The 19,507-nt window shown below is 35.9% G+C and overlaps 1 protein-coding gene across 6 annotated transcripts in view; it reads left to right on the top strand.

Moving 5' to 3' along the window:
• MET (MET proto-oncogene, receptor tyrosine kinase) overlaps nucleotides 1-19,507 on the top strand; it is a 113,465-nt gene that overhangs the window by 67,629 nt on the left and 26,329 nt on the right. For all 6 annotated transcript variants that reach the window (XM_015588345.1, XM_015588344.1, XM_006910585.2 and 3 more), the window contains 6 exons: nucleotides 5,013-5,173; nucleotides 6,738-6,840; nucleotides 6,953-7,089; nucleotides 7,772-7,933; nucleotides 8,692-8,791; nucleotides 12,399-12,617. In XM_015588345.1, coding sequence (XP_015443831.1) covers nucleotides 5,013-5,173; nucleotides 6,738-6,840; nucleotides 6,953-7,089; nucleotides 7,772-7,933; nucleotides 8,692-8,791; nucleotides 12,399-12,617 — 882 coding nt within the window. The remainder of the gene's footprint in view (nucleotides 1-5,012; nucleotides 5,174-6,737; nucleotides 6,841-6,952; nucleotides 7,090-7,771; nucleotides 7,934-8,691; nucleotides 8,792-12,398; nucleotides 12,618-19,507) is intronic.

Here is a 19,507-nt window from a genome sequence, read left to right as displayed (position 1 = left end):
AGAGCGTGACATTCAGCATTCTTACTGTAAAAAAATAAGACAGATTACTCATCTTTTTCTTATCTGTCTTAAACTCTATAGGTACAAAACCCAGCTAACGTATAAAGTTTCACTTTCTGGTAAATGTAAGTTAACCTGTTTTTCAAGGTACGTGATGTTCAGTGGCTGAAATTCTTTGCACTTCCGCATATGAGAGATTTCAAGATTGCAAGCCCATTATTTTGTTTCAAACATGTTATCTGATCTTAAAGAGCAATAAGAAATGCTTCTGCAAAGGAAGAGCACTTTCCAATGTATTCTGAATTTATCAAAATAGAATTGTCATATCTTGTTGGATTGAATTCAGTCCCAGTGAGACAATAAAACAGTTTATTAATTGATCAGAAGACTCAGATAAGAAGCAAGAACAATATCTTGTGGGTGGAGGGATCATACAGGCAATACACTACTACCAATATATTTGTGACTTTTTTCCTATTGAAGAGGCATATTTTAATTTTCCAAGTTTTGTTGTTGTTGCTGTTTTCCTATATACTCCTGACCTGGTTTCCCCTTGTTAATATCTTACGTTACTATGATACATTTCAAATTTTAATTTTCCAAGTTTTTTTGTTGTTTCTAGATTTCTCATGTATTAGCATGATGGATTTTGAAAACATGACCATTTAAATCATTTTCACCTAATTAGAGGGTGATAGCTACTTTTGTGGCTATTTCTCCCCTGTCCAAACAGGTGGGAGACCCAGCCTCTGTTGCTTTGTGCCAGACACTCAATTCCTTCCCACAGAGTCTTTCTGCCCTTCAGGATAATCAGTGTGCCAGTCAATTGTTGGTTCTATCCAAGGGTGTGTAGTCCAATTCTGCTTCCTTCCTTTTCCCCAGGAAGAGAAAACATTGCCCCATAAACTATGGGAAATCCTAGATGTCCCCCTCTAGTATTTCAGTCTGGAGAGAAAAGCTAGTTAAGTCAGTCTTTTGAAACTTGATGGTCTAGCTGAGATTTTATGATGGCTATTTCTATTGCCAGTGCACCAGTTGAATACCTCTCAGTGTCTTTTGTCAAAGCATCACCCAGTCCCTTTACTTTATGTAGAAAGTAATGATGTAGAGTGACAGACTTCAATTTTTACATAGAAAAGGGGATCTAGCCAGTGGGATTGGGCCTTAGGCAGCTGTTTTCTATGGGGAAGTTTCCTCTTTAAAACAGAGAACAGCAGCTATGTCACCACCTCAGGCTGAAGAGAGTCTGGGAGGGTTAGGTATCTTATTCTTCTGCTGAATTTCTAACATAATAATAAATATATTTTTTTTCCTGGCAGTTCTCATTTGGTTAGACATAGACGAGGTAAGTTAACTGTGTAATGGATCTTAATGGGAAAAATAGCTATCATAAAAGCACTGAGCTAAGACTTCGAAGAGGCTTGGTAAACAAGGATAAGTTAAGACTTCAGTTTGCGACTATTTACTTGGGAGGGATGGGAACCTTTGCAAATTTGAATTTTGCTAAAAGCCCTTCTAAATTACAAAAGAACACTTTTAGACTTTCACTAACTAGCCTTAAACAAATACCTTTACTGGTTTTTGTGTCTGTAGCGGTGCTGTTTTCCCACCATTGTACTTTACAGCACAATTTACAATATGTCCCCCCAAAAGAGCATTTCCTTTCTCAATTGTCACAGAACTGCTGAAGAGAAGCTTATTTTTAACTTGGAAATTTGTTTTGTTTTAATAGTTATAGTCTAATAATCTTTGTCTCATAGACTTCCTAAGAGCCTAATGCTATCTTACAGTTGGCAGATTTATTAATAATTTCAAATTTTACTTCTAACACACCAAAATTGAACCTGCAATGATAAAATGAACCTATTACTTATTTAACATTGAACAAGGGAGAAGGGGATCAAGCCTAGAAATGAGATGTAAAATAGTGCCAAGGGAGATCATTAGAAACATTACTATAATACTGATCGTTATTGGAGCAAGGGGTTCATCTGCCTGCGTGCGTCTAAGTCAGTGAGATAGGTACAAGTTTTGCTGCAAAGAAAGTAAGGCTTCAAGAGCTGCAAGTCCCAGAGACACAGGTGAGCTACCACTCAAAGACCTGATACCCCACCCCTGGGTGTCTCCAGGGGATGGATTATATAGGGGAAAAATCCTTAGTCATGGAAATTGAGGGAGTTGGGTTGTGGGTACTGCTGATTGAACAAGGATGGGGTAATTCATCATCGTGTCCAGTTCTGGAATCAGCCATGGCACTATCCCATCCAGTCCTGGTCCCGTCCTGGTCTTGGTCCTGGTCCTGTGGGGCTGTTCTTCCTCGATAGGCCTGGGGCTGAAACACACCTAAAGCCAAGATGTTATCCTTAATGCAACCGAGTTACTTTCCTCCTGATAGATAGACCTGAGGCTTCAGTCTTAAAAGATTTGACAGTGGCCCTAACCTTATGTCTTAAAGCTTAATGGTTAAGGGAGTAGGCGTACAAAGATAGAAGGATAAGGGCAGAGGGAAAAACACCAAGTGAGTCACAATGCCATTATCTAGGCAAAAGCAGCTCGAATCAAAGAAAAGGCTGTAAGTGCTGGGTGCAGTTATAAGATCACATTTGGGGTTCTCGCCAGTTCTGTTTTTATCTCTTTCTAATAGAAATAACATATTGAGTATATTAAATATTACATCATTTTTTAAAGGCTAAGTATCAACTGATATATATCAAATAGTGACCATATTTGAAGAAAAAATTGCAAATCAATAAATGTGAATTAACAAATATAAAGAAATAGATGTACTTATTCACATGTTGCTGCCTGGCACATACTAGATGATTTATAAATAATGAATGAATGGCAAATATGTATTGAATACCATCTATATGTTTGATATTATGAAAGCTGCTGGTATTTTTACCATATGACTTTCTTATCAAGAATGTAGCACCCACTCATCTGGTATACAAGCAAGGCTTATGTTGGAGCTTAGCTTCTTGGGCCCATGAAGGAGTTTGGGGCAGAGTGTGATATGGAGGCCCATGAAGGAGTTATAATCAGAGTTACAACCATGTAGAAGTCTGGGTCTAGAGTATGTCTTCCTCAGCTCAGAAGTTTCCTAGAAGACAAATTCATTTCAGAGTGGCTCAAGAAGACCCTTCATTCCCACCCAAGCTGAATCTGCTCTCTATCCCATCTCTGGATCTCCTGAAAACAACTTGTTTCATCAGCATGTCAGATAGGTTTTTTTAGTAATTTTTTTATTTTTCGATTTCAGTTAGTATTCAATATTATATTAGTTTCAGGCGTACAACATAGAGATTAGACTTTTATATAACTTACACAGTGATCACCCCAATAAATCTAATACCCAGGCGACACCATAGCTATTACGTTATTATTGACTCTATTCTTTAGGCGCTGCTTTACATCCTCATGACTATTTTCTAACTACTAATTGTACTTCTTAATCCCTTTCCCTTTTTCAACCATCCCCTCAACTCCCCTCCTATCTGGCAACCATCAAAATATTCTTTGTACCTGTGAGTTTGTTTCTGTTTCTTTTGTTCATTTATTTTGTTCCTTAGATTCCACATGTAAGTGAAATCATATGGCATTTGTCCTTCTCTGTCTCGCTCCATTCAGCACAACACTCTCTACGTGTACCTACCATGGTGGCCTTGCTCACAGTGAATACTCAATAAATATTTACTGAATGAATGATTCACTAGAAAATGCACAAATGGAGGAGAAAACAGTTGAAGGGAAACCTAAAATGAAAGCTCTGGATTACCAGTTAACACTTTGCTCTCTCTTTTCTTTATTATTAATATGACCACGAATACTTGTGATTTGGTTTTAAACCTCTGTGTGTGTGTGTGTGACGTGTGTGTGTGTGATGTGCACACACACACACACATATATATATACACACACACCCTTTCTTTATGCATTCATCCATTAATGTCATATCTTGGCTATTGTAAATAATACTGCAATGAGCATATGGATGCACATGTATGCCCTTTCCAAGTATTGTTTTGGGTTCCTTTGGATAAATATTCAGAAGCGAGATTACTGAGTCCTTCTTTGTCTCTTATTAAAGCCTTTTTTTATGGTAATGGATATTAATTAGATTTAATATGGTGATCATTTCATTAAAGCCTTTGTTTTAAAGTCTATTCTATCTGATATGAGTATTTCTACCCCCATCTTTTTTGTTTATTTGTTTTCATTTCCATGAAATATCTTTTTCCATTCCTTTACTTTCAGTCTGTGTGTCTTTCAATCTGAAATGAGTCTCATAAGCAGCATATGTAAGGGTCTTGTTTTCTTATCCATTCGGCCACCCTATGTCTTTTGATTGGAGCATTTACATTTAAAATAATTATTGATAGATATGTAGTTATTGCTATTTTAATATTCATAGTTTTTACCTTCTTCTTATTAAAGAAGTCCCTCTAACATTTCTTAAAATACTGGCTTGGTGGTGATAAACTCCTTAAGCTTTTTCTTGTCTGGGAAGATCTTTATCTGTTTTTCAATTCTAAATGATAGCCTTGCTGAATAGAGACATCTTGGTTGTAGGTCCTTGCTTTCTATCATTTTGAATATTTTGTGCCAATCCCTTCTGGCCTGCAAAGTTTCTATTGAGAAATCAGCTGACAGTCTTATGGGAGCTCCCTTACAGAAAACTAACTGCTTTTCTCTTGCTGCTTTTTAAGATTCTTGTTTTGTCTTTGGCATTTTAATTATAGTGTGTCTGCGTGGACCTCTTCGGGTTCATCTTGTTTGGGACTCTACTTCCTGGGCTTGTACAGATAGTTTTAATGTTTGCTCCCAGATAGTTTTAATATTTGTTCCAGATTCTCTGAAATTTGTGACCATTATTCCTTTAGGGAAAATTCAATTTTTTTAGGTAATGGGAGAGTAGAATTTCAGACTATTTAAGGATAGGTATTTTTTTGTTTTCAACACATATGAAAAATAATATATTGGGCTTTTTAAGTTCTTTGTTGTCCTTGTAGGTTTTCCCAACTAGTGCCCCTCTGGAAGGAGGGACAGTGCTGACCATATGTGGCTGGGACTTTGGATTCAGGAGGAATAATAAATTTGATTTAAAGAAAACCAGAATTCTCCTTGGAAATGAGAGCTGCACCTTGACCTTAAGTGAGAGTACAACAAATACGTAAGGATTTTAAAATGCTTTGCTGGGGTATGGTTGGAAGACAGGTTTTGTTTTTAAATGAATGCTTGTAAAAAAATTTTCCTAAAAGTTAATCTCTTAAATTATAAAGGGTCTTGGCCTATCACATCTTTTGTGGATTTATTTGGCTTTTTGTTTTTACTACCTATTTACTACCAGGATTAATGAGGGAGAAAGATGTTATTACCTAGGTGAAGAATTTGACATCTAGTACTTTTTAAGCCATTTTTATAGCAACTCATCAGAAATTAAGGACCCTTGAAAGCACTGGTTGGGGTCACCCCACCTTTAAAGGCTTCAATTGTATTATCTAATGGCCTTTTCTATTAAAAATCAGTAAATAGCTGAGTATAGACCTTCTCTTCTATATCGACTTTTTAAACCTCAGAAATGTGGTGGAGAAACTGAATCACATTTTTGAGACCTTTTTTTGATGAGTTTAAATTTACATTCAATGATGTTTATAGGCACTATAGTGTAAGGAGTGTATCTCATTTGGCCATTCCCAAATCCCAGGAGATAGCAACACCATTCCTATTTTACAAAGGTGGTTCCTGAAGTTTAGAGAAGTGGAGTGTAGCTTAGCAGAGGTAATCCAGAGAGTAAGAGCAGAAGAAGCCTTTGAATTCAGCTTTCCTGATCTAAGACCTATGCCTGTTCTACTATATTCTAGACATACCTTCTATAAGATCTGAATCCCATAATGAGAATCCAGAAATTTTTAGCTATCATGTGATAACAATAACCAGACATTTAAAGTTTTATGCTTGAACCTAGACTATCAAGTGGTTATTTTATGCCTAGTAGACCTTTCAAGATTACACAAAGGTCAAAATCTATTTATTTTTACTGAGACCAAAACATCCATTAATGTCATGCTTCTTTAGCTTAATAGCAAAACAAATTCATTCTGGAAATCTACCTTGTAAGTTCTTACTCATTGCATGAGTAAATTATAACCCGTAAAATTGCAACATTTCTTTAAAAAGTTATTTAATAAAATAAATTATATTTTTACTTTTTCAAGACTATAAGATTATTCAAAATAATCCTATGAAAAACCTATCACAAGTTCATTATTTTTTAAGTAATTTCAATAAACATAAGACAAGTGAAATCACAGAACTGTTCCTATTGACATACTCGAAAGAAGAGATTTGACTTATATGTATTTAGCCATGGTTTCATATGCTGCTAACATACTGTTTGTTAAGTATGCCACATATTATGCCTACAATTTTATAAAATTAGACTTAGATTATGAACTTTTCAATTGGTGAGGTCTACAATGATGAGGTTTAACATTTCCTGCTTTGTCTATATAAATAATACAATGCAGTCAGTATGAAATTTAGTATTAATAGTATAGAAATAGAGTTATACAACTTTCAGCCCTAATGCTTACCACAAAACTCTGCTTGCTAGTCAGAGTGGTCAGCTCACAATTTGGAGTCAAGTTCCCCTAATATAAAACAGCCAAACCAGAAAATGCTTTTGCATTTGTAACATATTAAACTTTGTTTTGTTTTGTTTTGTTTTGTTTCAGATTGAAATGCACAGTTGGTCCTGCAATGAATGAGCATTTCAATATGTCCATAATTATTTCAAATGGTCGAGGGACAGCGCAATATAGTATATTTTCTTATGTGGTAGGTCTAAGCATTACTTATCTCAAGAAGTAGGATATTTAATTGTTTACCTATTTAAAATTATAAAATTAACAAGTTACTTTTTTTTGTTTTGTTTTTATCTCTCATTCAGGATCCTATAATAACAAGTATTTCTCCAAGTTACGGTCCTAAGACTGGTGGCACTTTACTTACTTTAACTGGAAAGTACCTAAACAGTGGGAATTCTAGACACATTTCAGTTGGCGGAAAAACCTGTACTTTGAAAAGGTGTTGTAAATTTATTTTTCGTTGCATCAGTCATGTAGGATTAATATAGAATCTAATAAATCAAGACAAAAATATTCTTTTTTTATGGTGGAAAGTCAAGATATTTATCATTTACTCTCTTGCTGATAAAATTTCGTCCTTACCAAACCATCTACTCCCTTTTGCTCATTTTTCTATCCTTCTCTTATTGTTTATTGATTCTGTTTTTAAATTTTATTTTTCCATTCACCTCTCTCATATTATATCTTAGTATCTTAGCTATGCTATGACCTGTGAGATTCTGATAATTGACAATAAATTAAAATAAACATTTCCATCAACATTTACAATTAGATTAAATCATTTTGAGGAGGTGAGAAACACAGGGGAGAATGGGTTTGGAGAGGAGATGTATTTTTGCTTCTTAGAGTTGGAAGAGCTCAGTTTAATTGTACACATAAAGGATACCTTAAAAATTTCTTAAATGTTTTGTTGTCAAGGAGCCTAAACAAAACTAAATTTGGGATCTAGTCAAATGTAAACAACCTACATTAAAAGAGCTTTTTTCTAGACCACATCAGGAAATTTCCATTTAGGAGCCATTGAGTGATATCCTTTTGATTTATGAATATAATTTTAAAATATGTGTATCTTTAAAAGCTAAAGTACGTTTTCTTTTTTTTTTTTTTTTTTTTTGGTACAGTGTGTCAGATAGTATTCTCGAATGTTATACCCCAGCCCAAACCACTCCAACTGAGTTTCCTATTAAACTGAAAATTGACTTAGCCAACCGAGAGACTAACAGCTTCAGTTACCGGGAAGACCCCATTGTCTATGAAATTTATCCAACCAAATCTTTTATTAGGTAAGTAAAAACTTCTAATAGGTACAGGAAAATAACAGACATAAGGATAACTTGGCTGTCAAATAGTCAAGAGAAAATGAGGATTTATCTCCAGCTTTGATGCTGTTGCATTTCTTTTGAAGGCTGCCTTTCCAGTTCAGGAGTAAAAAGTGCATTCTGGTTGAGTGCAGTTTGACTTTATCAGTACTAGTTTGTGCCAAGAATCCTATTCTCTTACATTGTGAATGGATTTCAGTAAAACAGTTTAATATGACATCCTACTATTTATGCGCTTATATTCTCTACATGTTAATTCTATACTAACAACCTTAGTGCCCAAAAGTGGAATCACCTTTTTTCCCCCCATTCCTTAGTGTATTGTTGCCCTGCCTGCTTTACACACAGGTTTTCCCTATACTAGAGTCCCTTTGAATCAACATCTCATTGGACCCAGTTCAATCTGCCTTGTTTCCTTTAATTCTGTCAGTCTAGCAACTATAGTTTGTTTTTCTTTGTATTTTTTTTTCAGAGAGAAAAAAAAATTTCTTTTGCTTATTTGATGAATAAAAAGACAAATGCATTTCTTCAGCTTATGAAATATGAAGTTTTAAAAATATTTTCAAGTTAAATAAATTGCTTCCCAAGAAGAGTCACCGCTGACTTTGGCCGTGCCTAAACCTTGCAATCACTACATGTGATTTAATTGAACTTCTGTCTTAAAATACTTGGTAGGAAAAGAATCTCTCAGTATTACTATTTTTCTATTTTTATTTTGCCAGTGGTGGGAGCACAATAACAGGTGTTGGAAAAAACCTGAATTCAGTTAGTGTCCTGAGGATGGTGATAAATGTGCGTGAAGCAGAAAGGAACTTTACAGTGGTAAGTCCTTTGAGTGATGGTTGTGCTTAAAGTTCTGCATCTCTGCCTCTACCACCGGCTTTCACGGTTCAAAGGACATTTTCATTCGCCTTTAACATTTGTTAGTTACCTTCCTTGTAGTGTAGGTCAAATAGTATTTTTTTATTCAGCAACTAAAATTATCTAGTCTGGGCTAACATTGTAAAAAACAACACATACACATATATGTTAAGATAAATGATGATTACCAACTTGAGGCAGTGTTTTTAAAGACAGTGCAAATATAAACCACATCATTTCCTGTCTTAGTGTGTTTGGGGTGCTTTAACAAAAATATCATAGACTGAGTGGCTTATAAAAAACAAATTTATTTCTCAGTTTGGAGGCTGGGAAGTCCAAGATGAAGGTGCCAGCAGATTTGAGTATTATCCTCATTTTCAGAAGGCCATCTTCTCATTGAAACCTCAAACGGAGTAGAGAAAGAGGAAGCATGCTATCTTGTGTCTCCTCTTATGAAGACACTAATGAGAATGCCACCTTCATGACTTAATTTACCTCGCAGAGGCCCTACCTTCAGATACCGTCGCATTGGGGATTAAGGTTCCAGCATATGAATTTTGGAGGGGGAACACAAATATTCAGTTCATTATATTCCCTCATCCCCCTTTTCTTAATGCACCATAGAACATCAACCCTTTTGCTCAAATAAAACCCATGGGTAAAGTGTTTAATCTTGAAGGAGCATCCTTGTCTTTCTAAGCGGCAGACACACAGTGTTTTCTTTCATCCACTTCTTCCCATTCTTCTTGTCCCTTTGTTATGATGTTATCAAGTAATGAGAAAGAGCATTTGAGTTCTTGTTATGTCCTAGAGCTTGTATGTTCTTTGGTGTTTCTCCATCTTTTCTTCTTTTATTTGCAAGGTCAATCAAAATTTAACGAAATGCCTCCTTGAAAGTGATTGACCTGTTTTATGCTCTAACATTTATATAGGTCACATTAAAATGATGGTTTTAGTTTAGACCTTAGGAAGGTTGGAGTTATTTACAAAGATTGTATATTATTATTGTTTTTCTCTAATATAAAATACCATAATCTAGTTGGACTCGTCCACTTGACTTAGAATGAAAGTTCTCAGTGCCCCTTCTCAAGCAGGGTCTCAACTAGGAAGGTGACAGATTGAATTATAGTACTTTCTTTTAGATTACCCATCCAATATTTCTAGAAGACTAAGGTCACTGTGTTCTTTAATTACAAAAACCAATTTGGGGCTAAAAATGTCAAGCCAAATCACCAAACAATAAGGTCACCTCAAATGAGATTTTTCTTGACCTTCTCAATCAGCCACATTGCATCACCTCTAAAGAGTATTATTAGATTTTTATCATATTCCTGAGAGATTGTACTCTAGGGAGTCACTGTATGAAGTAGAGAGCTTTGAGACCAATCCCCGTACATGGCCACAAACAAAGTTAGAATACCACTGCTATTAATTTAAAGGACAAGTTCTCCACAACCAAGTATAATATTATTTTATTATCCAAATAAGAATAACTGTAACCCCCTTTGGTGTTGGCATATGATTTTTTAAAGTAGAGATATGAGAAATTATTAGTTTATCTAATTCTCACCAAGCTTGAGTTATTAAAAAAAAATGGCTAAATTTTCTTCCTTCTCTCTCACCAGTATAATAATGACACACAGAACTCCTCTTGGCTTTCTTCACTCATTTGTAACCAAATATTTATTAAAATCTCCTAGGCGTGAGACATAAAAGTGGTATTTCCCAAGAAAGATTCAAACAATGATAGAAGATAAAAATTTCATCTGTTCACATAACCATAAATGTAAACTTCTATTGTTTTAGCCACAAATATATTAGTACAATAGAGCTATGCATTAGAATTGGACAAGAAGGAAAAGTTTGGTAGATCTGTTTGACTATTGTGTGTGGAAACTATCTCATCAAGAGACACATATTCCATGTTCCCTGCTGCTTGTAGAGTTTAAAACTGACCATGATTAACTGAACCCATTCATTATTTAGCAAATAAAAACTCTTGGTCAGGTCTGATTTAGATATAACGATCCAGCCACAATCCTTTAAGTCCAATAAACCCAAATCCTTAAAAATAAAAATACTAATCACCTTCTCAACACAATTTTTATTAATTTGTTAATGTGTTTTCTGTCTCAGAAGCCAGCAGTTGATTGTATAATTTTCAGATTTCTTGTTATTATGTAGAGAATTATTGTGATGGCAGTAAAATTGTTCATTTCAATTCTTCAAGATGATAGGAATAAATCACTTTTAACATTATAACATGAATTTGATATAAAACTAAATTGTATTTTATTCATATTATACCTGTGTATTATTTTTTTAATCCACACAGCATACACTTTAAAATTTAAAATACACATTTAAAATATAGAATAATTTTTAAAATTATTTTTAAAAGAAAGTGTCAAATACTCAATTTTGTTTGTGCTTTTTATGTATATCCTGAGTCTTTTTTCTATTGTGGCATAAGTAATTGTTTTATCTCCAGCTCTACTTGTCAAAGAAAAGGAAATCTAAGGGATGTTGTTCCTTGTTTGTCTTTTCCTTGGGGAAAAAAGCATAACCATTTAACCCTAACTGTACCACTCTGTGTTGCTGGTGTAGTCTAAGCACAATCAAGAGAGAACCACATTTTCCAAACTTCCATAAATCAGAATTCCAAAGAGGAATATTTGAAATGAGAGATGAAAGGTCATAAAATAATAATAGCAGAGACTTTGTAAAATAGAGAGTATAGTGAAAGATTTACCAACATAGACTACAGAGTGAGGAAGAAGCAATACGTACAGCGTGGGAGTTAAGACACTTAATTTTGGAGCCAGTGACCTAAGATTTATGTTCCATACTCTGTCACTGAAAGCTGTGTGACCTAGTCTGATGACGTAAGCCCAAAGAGCCCAGTTTCTTCATCTGTAAAATGTGGGTAATCATAGCACCCACCTTATAGGATTGTTGTGAGAGTTAAATGAGGTCAATGTTGCAAAGTATTTTGCACAGAACCCGGCACTCAGTAATTAATAGCTTAAAATACGTTAATAAAATGACCTAGCAACATAGTTAATTATAATGTGAGCCCTATGGTACTTGGCAGTTAACAAAGCACTTTACCATGTAGTATCCCACATTGTTAATGACATTTTAATCTTAACTTTCTAAATGAGGAAACTGAGTCTCCAAGTAAGGGTTTTGCCCTGATTCTCATAGCTTGGTTTAAAGCTAGGATGTGAATAAGGACTTCTAATAGCATAAAATTCTGCTCCCACTCTGCCATAGCTGTTTCATAGTCCTTCCAGGTGACTGTCCTGTCTTCTTAAGGAAAATAAAGTGATGGAGCCAGTTTCTGATAAATCAATGCAGCTTACTCCAGGGAGGTGAAGACTGCACTGTCTAGATAATTTTGTATCTCGTGCTTCCAGAAATGTGTTCTTCAACATTAGGAAGTTAAATGCAGATTATTTTTCAAAAATTATATCTTTCAGTTGATTGAAACAGTGAAGTGTGAAAGTTGCTATTGATGTTGTCAAGCTATATTTTGTTTACAGTGAATAATTGTGTCTTGCTATAGGCGTGTCAACATCGCTCTAATTCAGAGATAATCTGCTGTACAACTCCTTCACTACAACAGCTGAATCTGCAACTCCCTCTGAAAACCAAAGCCTTTTTCATGTTAGATGGGATCCATTCCAAATACTTTGATCTCATTTATGTGCATAATCCTGTGTTTAAGCCTTTTGAAAAGCCAGTGATGATCTCAATAGGCAATGAAAACATACTGGAAATTAAGGTAAGAAATGCTTAAAATGCTCTCTTAAATCATCAACTAGCACTTAATTGACTTTATAGCTATGTGAATAGAATTGTTGTACTCGATTGGTCTTACACTACATCAGCAAATATCTAAGCTCTTAAAAACAAATCTTATTGGCATAAGACTAAAAGGTAAGTATAATCATGGACTGCTTTTTAATGAAGCATTTAACAACTCTTTATTGTGTATATATTTAAAAAGTAGCAAATATGAGACACAAATTCATTAAACAGGCTGCCCTGATGGAGTTATCCTGCTGATATTATGTATATGTTTTCCTAGACACCTAAATGCGTTCATTATAAGATAAAAGGTAAGAGCCATGAAAATAAATGCATCAATTATAGTTCTGTACTTCCTTGGAATTTTGTGTCTGGGTGTGGTCATCTCTAAGTTAGTTTGTAAATCGAGCTGGGTTTCCTCTACCTTAGGAATATATTAGCCTCTAAATATAATTCACTTGGAGAATAACAGATCATCTTTTCTACCACAGCCTGTTGCAAACAAAAAATACTAAAGTCCAGAGAATTTAAATGGTTTAACAAGTGATGAAATAACAGCAGAACAAAGACTAGAATATAGCTCTCATATTGCTTCAATCATTTTTACTTCAAATAGTAATAAAACAGGCAAATTATCAAGACTTTAATTATCGATAGCCTTTCACTAGAAAGAGCAAAATAATTATTCTTCAACATATTGTTTTAAACAATCAGAATTTTTTCTCCTGAAAGATACTTTGGGTGCAATTATGAACAAATATGAAGTAGTTTGTCCTTGTTTAGATATTAGTGTATCGTTTAGATATAAATATCCTTGTTTAGATATAGCAAATAAGATCTCATAGATTATCTTTATCTACTGAAATTTTTTTCTTTTCAACAAGATTTTATCTACAGCCAAACTCATGTGTACATTCACACTCATACAAGTTTACTAATCTCACAAGTGTGTTTTGTACAGTAATTAAGCAAGCCCAGCATGAAATTAAATGGAAGCCAGCTTCAATGAGCAACATGTCTACCACAGCAAAGTTCTTTCATCTCCTTCTTTAATTAGTTTTAGAAAGGGAAAAAGACTTTTATCTCTTCTTTTTTTATTTCAATAAAACTAATCTAGTGTGACCTTTTGCTTTCAACAATTACTGTGTTTGCCATTTGAAAGATTCCATTTGGTTTTTCTTGATGAAAATAAAGGTTTATTAGCAAGTATTTTTACGCCCAGATAAACTCTATTTTTCTATTCCTATATCTGTGATGGAAGAACTAGAGATAAATGGTTCTTTATCTACCCTTCCAAGCATAGTCTTATATAGAGAAAACGTCTTTTTCTGTAAATTAAGTACCCATTTTTCAGTGTCCTACAAAATTATTGGACCAAGAAAAACATCATTTGACATCATCCTCAGCCTTCCAATGCTACTTCCAACATGGCCCAAAGGGCCTCTGAAAACAGACACAAAACACTGTCTTCTTTTGCCTGTATACAGAACGACTCCTTTCTCTAATGAGTGTATAACACCTGTCATGTCACAGAGTGGTAATTTGGGGGAAAAGCAGTCAGTTTAGGGGGAGTGTTTTGGTATTATGATTCAGTCTTTTCCCATATTTCATTTTCCTTATATATAAGAGGAAAACCAAGGTATAAAAGAATATTTGCGTGACAGCAGCTAAACCCTTTATCAATCTCTAAAGTTGATCACATTAAAACCTCTATCTCAGGGCAGAAACAAAGGAAAGCAAAGCATGAAAAAAGAAAAGACCTTTTCTAGACAAACAGTAAACTGTTCTTATCAAAAGAAAGAATACCATTTTATTTCATGTTGTGCTTATTCAATTACCATTTAAAATATGAGTGTGAAGTATGTTTGTATTCCATCAATGAAAGCACTATGGAGAGAATCATGTGTTTGGAGTGAGATTTGCTTCTTATTGCCAGGAAGAGTTCATGCTCCTCAAACAGCCATGCATACAAGAATTCCTTGGCTAAAGAGAGGCTGTGATACTTTCCAGCTCTAGTTGAGAAAATCACCTTAGTCAGCAGTGGCCCAGTGACTATACCATGGCCAAGAGGGTCGGCCATGTTTGGATCCAGAGAACATAATAGAGACCAAGGATCAGTCACTCCTCAGAACAAATCAGAAACTCCCATCAATATGGGAAGCCTAGTTTATGCCCAAGGCTTCAAGTCAGCCAATGGTGGACAACGGTCATCAGAAGTAGACATCTCTTTAAGAGTACACATTAGGGTATAATGTTTATGTCAAAGGCAGCTCACATTTGTGTGGCATTTTAGTTAACACAGTACTTTGATACATGTTATTTCACCTGAGATTGACCCATGAGGTTTGGGAGGTCAGTAATGATTATCCCCATTTATAGATAAGTAAACAAAGGTTTAAAAAGATTAGATGATTTTTTGTGTGTCACCTGGAGGGCAAATAGCAGAACTAGGACTCACATTCAAGTTTCTTGATTCCAAATTTGGTTTTTCCACTAAATTACAAGGATTTTCATATTAACTTTTACTTAATGTATACTAAAATATCTTTTATAATAAACTTTTCTATCATATGATAGAAAAGTGCTTTAAGTGAAATAGCTCTAAACTCTACAAATAGCTAAAAATCAATTATGTTTAAAGAAGCCCTACATTTTTTCCTAATTATCTTACATGGCTTTTTGTGTATGAGCATATTTTATGGAAAGAGAGAAGTACAGTGTTTAATGCTGGAACAGGGACTCCTTGACATTGCCCTGGGGGGTTATCTTATTCTGGAACATACTGATATATATGGTAATAGAGGTGCTTCAGAAGTCCAGTCTGGAGAATTCAGCTAAAACAGGAAAAAGGAGGCAGGAAGATCAGCTAAGGCCTGGTCTTGGGTTATGACACTGCGAGCACAAAAACAAAGGTTGGGAGGTTAGGAAGAGGCTTGCGTCAGTGTCTAGGCATAAGGAGAATCTAGAAAGAAGCATAGTTCTGAGCTAACCCAGTCTATTCTGCTCAAAGCCAGCCAGAGATTGTCTTCTTCCCCGCTTTTAACTAATTTACCTGCAATTATAGGTCCAATACCAGCCACAACCACTCTGAGGCCAATTCTATCTTCAGGCAGGATATAGGTGAAGGGCTCTTTTCTTAGAGATCATTTGACCCAGTGTCAAGGCCTATTTATATTGATGGTACTCGCATACTAGTATTTCCTTATACTGTACATGTTAATATGCATTCTGTTTTAAAAATTTTTCAGACACTGAAGTTTGGATCAACGTGGCAGAGATGGCAAATGCTGTGCTTGTCACCTCTCATGACAACATCAGTATTACAATTAAACTAAAGAACAGTCATCATTAGGAATCACCTAAAGTCTAGCTGAACAGAAGTTCTCTAAATAAGGATATAAAAAAAAAAAAACTATGTGGAGACTGGTAGGAGGGGCGGAGATGTGGAACAGGCTGGTTTCACACCCATTTGTGAAAGTTGAAAATCAGGAGGGGTATCTTGACTGCAGAGGTCCCACTGAGGAGTGAGGGGTCCCAGCCTTACACCAGGCTCCCTAGTTCAGTGTTCCAGTGGCAGGAAGAGAAGTCCCATTACTCTGGCTATGAAAATCAACCAATGTAGATTGTGACTGAGTGACAAGGTGGGCTGTTGGAGTCTCAGGCATTCCTCTCAAAGGACCCACACATGGACCTACTCTCTGACAGAATCACCTACTCTGAGCTTCAGCACTGGGGCAATAGCTCTAAAGGCTCCAGGTTCACACAGGAAAAAAACTGAGTGGACTGGCTTCAGAGAAAGGGCTGGAGGGGCAGCTTTCACCCAGATGGAAGTGCTGGCAGAAGCATTGTTCCTTTGTTGAGCCCTCCCCTCACCCAGCATGTAGATACCATAACTGAGTCTCCATCAACCTGGCTAACACCATTCACCCAGCCCTGGTGATTCCCTGAGACCCCACCCCACCCAACTTATGGGCCCACCGAAACTACTTTCAGTGGCTTTTCCATAAAAAAGGCCTGTCTTGGCTCAAGCATTACATTTCCCTAAAATCTCTCAAAGATTCACAAAACCCAAACATGCAGTGTCTGGCCTCAGCATGCCCTGTACCTCTTGCTAAGCAGCCCCAAGTCTGGCACTAGTGGTAGCTAGCCTCGATTCACAGCTTAGCCCCTCCCAGGCAACTCCAAGCTCAGCAAAACTAGCAGTCATCTGCACATCACTTTGTAACTCATACCAAGCGACCCTAGGCAGGGCACAGGCAGCAGTTGACTTTGGCTGGCAACAAAGCCTCTCCCAAGAGACCCCAGAACCAAACACCTGGTGGCCAGCTTCAGACCACACCAGAACACCACCCAACCACCTCTACAAACAACACACCTAAAAAAAAGCCAGGGCAGGTATCCGAGCCCTGCTAAAGTGAATCTTACTCCATAGGGTCAGCCCATGCACAACAACTCTTCCACTGTAGTCATAGCCAGTTCTCACAACCAATCAGCCCAAGGGTCAATCCCACCCACTGACATGCAAACAGCAACCAAGTGTCAATTACAGCAGGAGAGCACACACAACCCACACAAGGAGCACACCTTGAGTACCCAGCTCAGGTAACTAGGGAGACTGTGCCTCTGGGCCCCGCAGAACACCTAATACATAAGGCCACTCTACTAAGATCAGGAGACATAGCAGCTCTACCTAAAACATAGAAACGAACACAGGGAAGCAGCCAAAATAGACAAAGAAACCTGTCCACATGAAAGAATCGAGCAAAGCTCCAGAAGAAAAACTAAACAAAATAGAGACAAGCGATCTAGTAGATCCAGATTTCAAAACACTGGTTATAAAGATGCTCAGTGATCTCAGTGAGAACTTCTCAAAGAGATAGAGAACATAAAAATGGAGATAGAACACATTAAAAAAAGAACCAGTCAAAAATGAAGAATATAGTAACAAATGAAGGATACATTAGAAGGAATCAACAGTAGGTTACAGGAAGCAAAGGATCAGATCAGTGATTTGAAAGATAAGATAGCAGAAAATACCCAATCAGAACAGCAACAAGAAAAAAGAATCCAAAATAATGCAGACAACATCAAGCATACCAACATTTGCATCTTAGGAGTACCAGAAAATAATGGGACAACATCAAGCATACCAACATTTGCATCTTAGGGGTACCAGAAAAAGAGAAAGAGCAAGGAATTAAAAACTATTTCAAGAAATAATGACAAAAACTTCCCTAACCTGGCAAAGGAAATAGACATACAAGCCCAGGAACTTCAAAGAGTCCTAAAGAAGATGAACCAAAAGAGGCACACCAAGACACATCAAAATTAAAATGCCAAAGGTTAATGACAAAGAAAGAAGAATCTTAAAAGCAGCAAGAGGAAAGCAGTTAGTTACCTACAAGGGAGCTCCCATAAAACTGTGAGCCAATTTCTCAACAGAAATTTTGCGCACCAAAAGGATTGGCACAAAATATTCAAAATGATAGAAAGCAAGGACCTACAACCAAGATTACTCTACCCAGCAAGACTATCATTTAGAATCAAAGGACAGATAAAGAGCTTCCCAGACAAGAAAAAGCTAGTTTTTCATCACCACCAAACCATTATTACAATGTTTAAGGGACTTCTTTGGAGGAGGAGGAGGAAGAAGAAGAAGAAGAAGAAGAAGAAGAAGAAGAAGAAGAAGAAGAAGAAGAAGAAGAAGAAGAAGAAGAAAGATTAAATACACACACACACACACACTAAAATGGCAATAATTATATATCTGTCAACAATTACTTTAAATGTAAACTCTCTAATCAAAAGACGTAGGGCAGCTGAATGGATAAAAAAGCAAGACCCTTACATATGCTGTGTATAAGAGACTCACTTCAGATTGAAAGACATGCACAGACTGAAAGTAAAGGGATGGAAAAAGATATTTCATGGAAATGGAAAAGGAAAGAAAAGATGGGGTAGCAATACTTATACCAGACAGAATAGATTTTAAAACAAAGACTATAACAAAAGACAAAGAAGGACCCAGCTATCTCACTTCTTTTATCCAAAATAACCCAAAACACTACCTCGAAGAGACATGTGTATTCATATGTTCATTGCAACATTATATACAATAGTCAAGATATGGAGGCAACCTGAATGTCCACCATGGATGAATGAATGAAGAAGAGAGGGTATATATGTATAATGGTATATTACTCAACCATCAAAAAAGAATGAAATCTTGACATTTGCAATAAAATGAATGGACTTAGAGTATATTGTACTGAGTGGAGTGAGTCAAGATAAATGTCGTGTGATTTCACTTACATATGGAATCTAAAGAACAAAATAAATGAACTAAAGAAACAAAAACAAACTCATAGATAAAGAGAACATTTTGATGGTTGCCAGATGGGAGTGGGTGTTGAAGGGATGGGTGAAAAGGAGGAAGGGCTTAGAAGTACAAAATGGTAGTTAGAAAATAGTCATGAGGATGTAAAGTATAGCATAGGGAATATAATCAATAATATTGTAATAACTCTGTATGGTGTCAAATAAGTACTAGGTTTATTGGAGTTATTACTTTGTAAGTTATTATAAACATCTAATCACTATGTTGTACACCTGAAACTAATACAATATTGTATGACAACTCTAATTTAAAAAACTTAAAATTATTTTTTTTTAAACCATCCTCTGTGGTATGTAGACAGTTTCTGTGGTCTCACAGTGCCCCAGGCAGCCAGTGAAGGATCCAGTTTAATTTTGGTTCATCTAGCTTTTCTCAAATGACCTGGAGAACTTTTCCCCCAAATACCTATTAACATCCTATAGACTCAGTTTTGAAGCTTTCTGTAAAGGTTCTTCAGTCTGCTTCCT

Source organism: Pteropus alecto, unplaced genomic scaffold, assembly GCF_000325575.1.
Source record: "Pteropus alecto unplaced genomic scaffold, ASM32557v1 scaffold22, whole genome shotgun sequence".
In the NCBI taxonomy this organism is placed as follows: domain Eukaryota; kingdom Metazoa; phylum Chordata; class Mammalia; order Chiroptera; family Pteropodidae; genus Pteropus; species Pteropus alecto.
The sequence above is the reverse complement of the archived record's forward strand: the minus strand, read 5'-3'. Positions and strand labels throughout refer to the sequence as shown.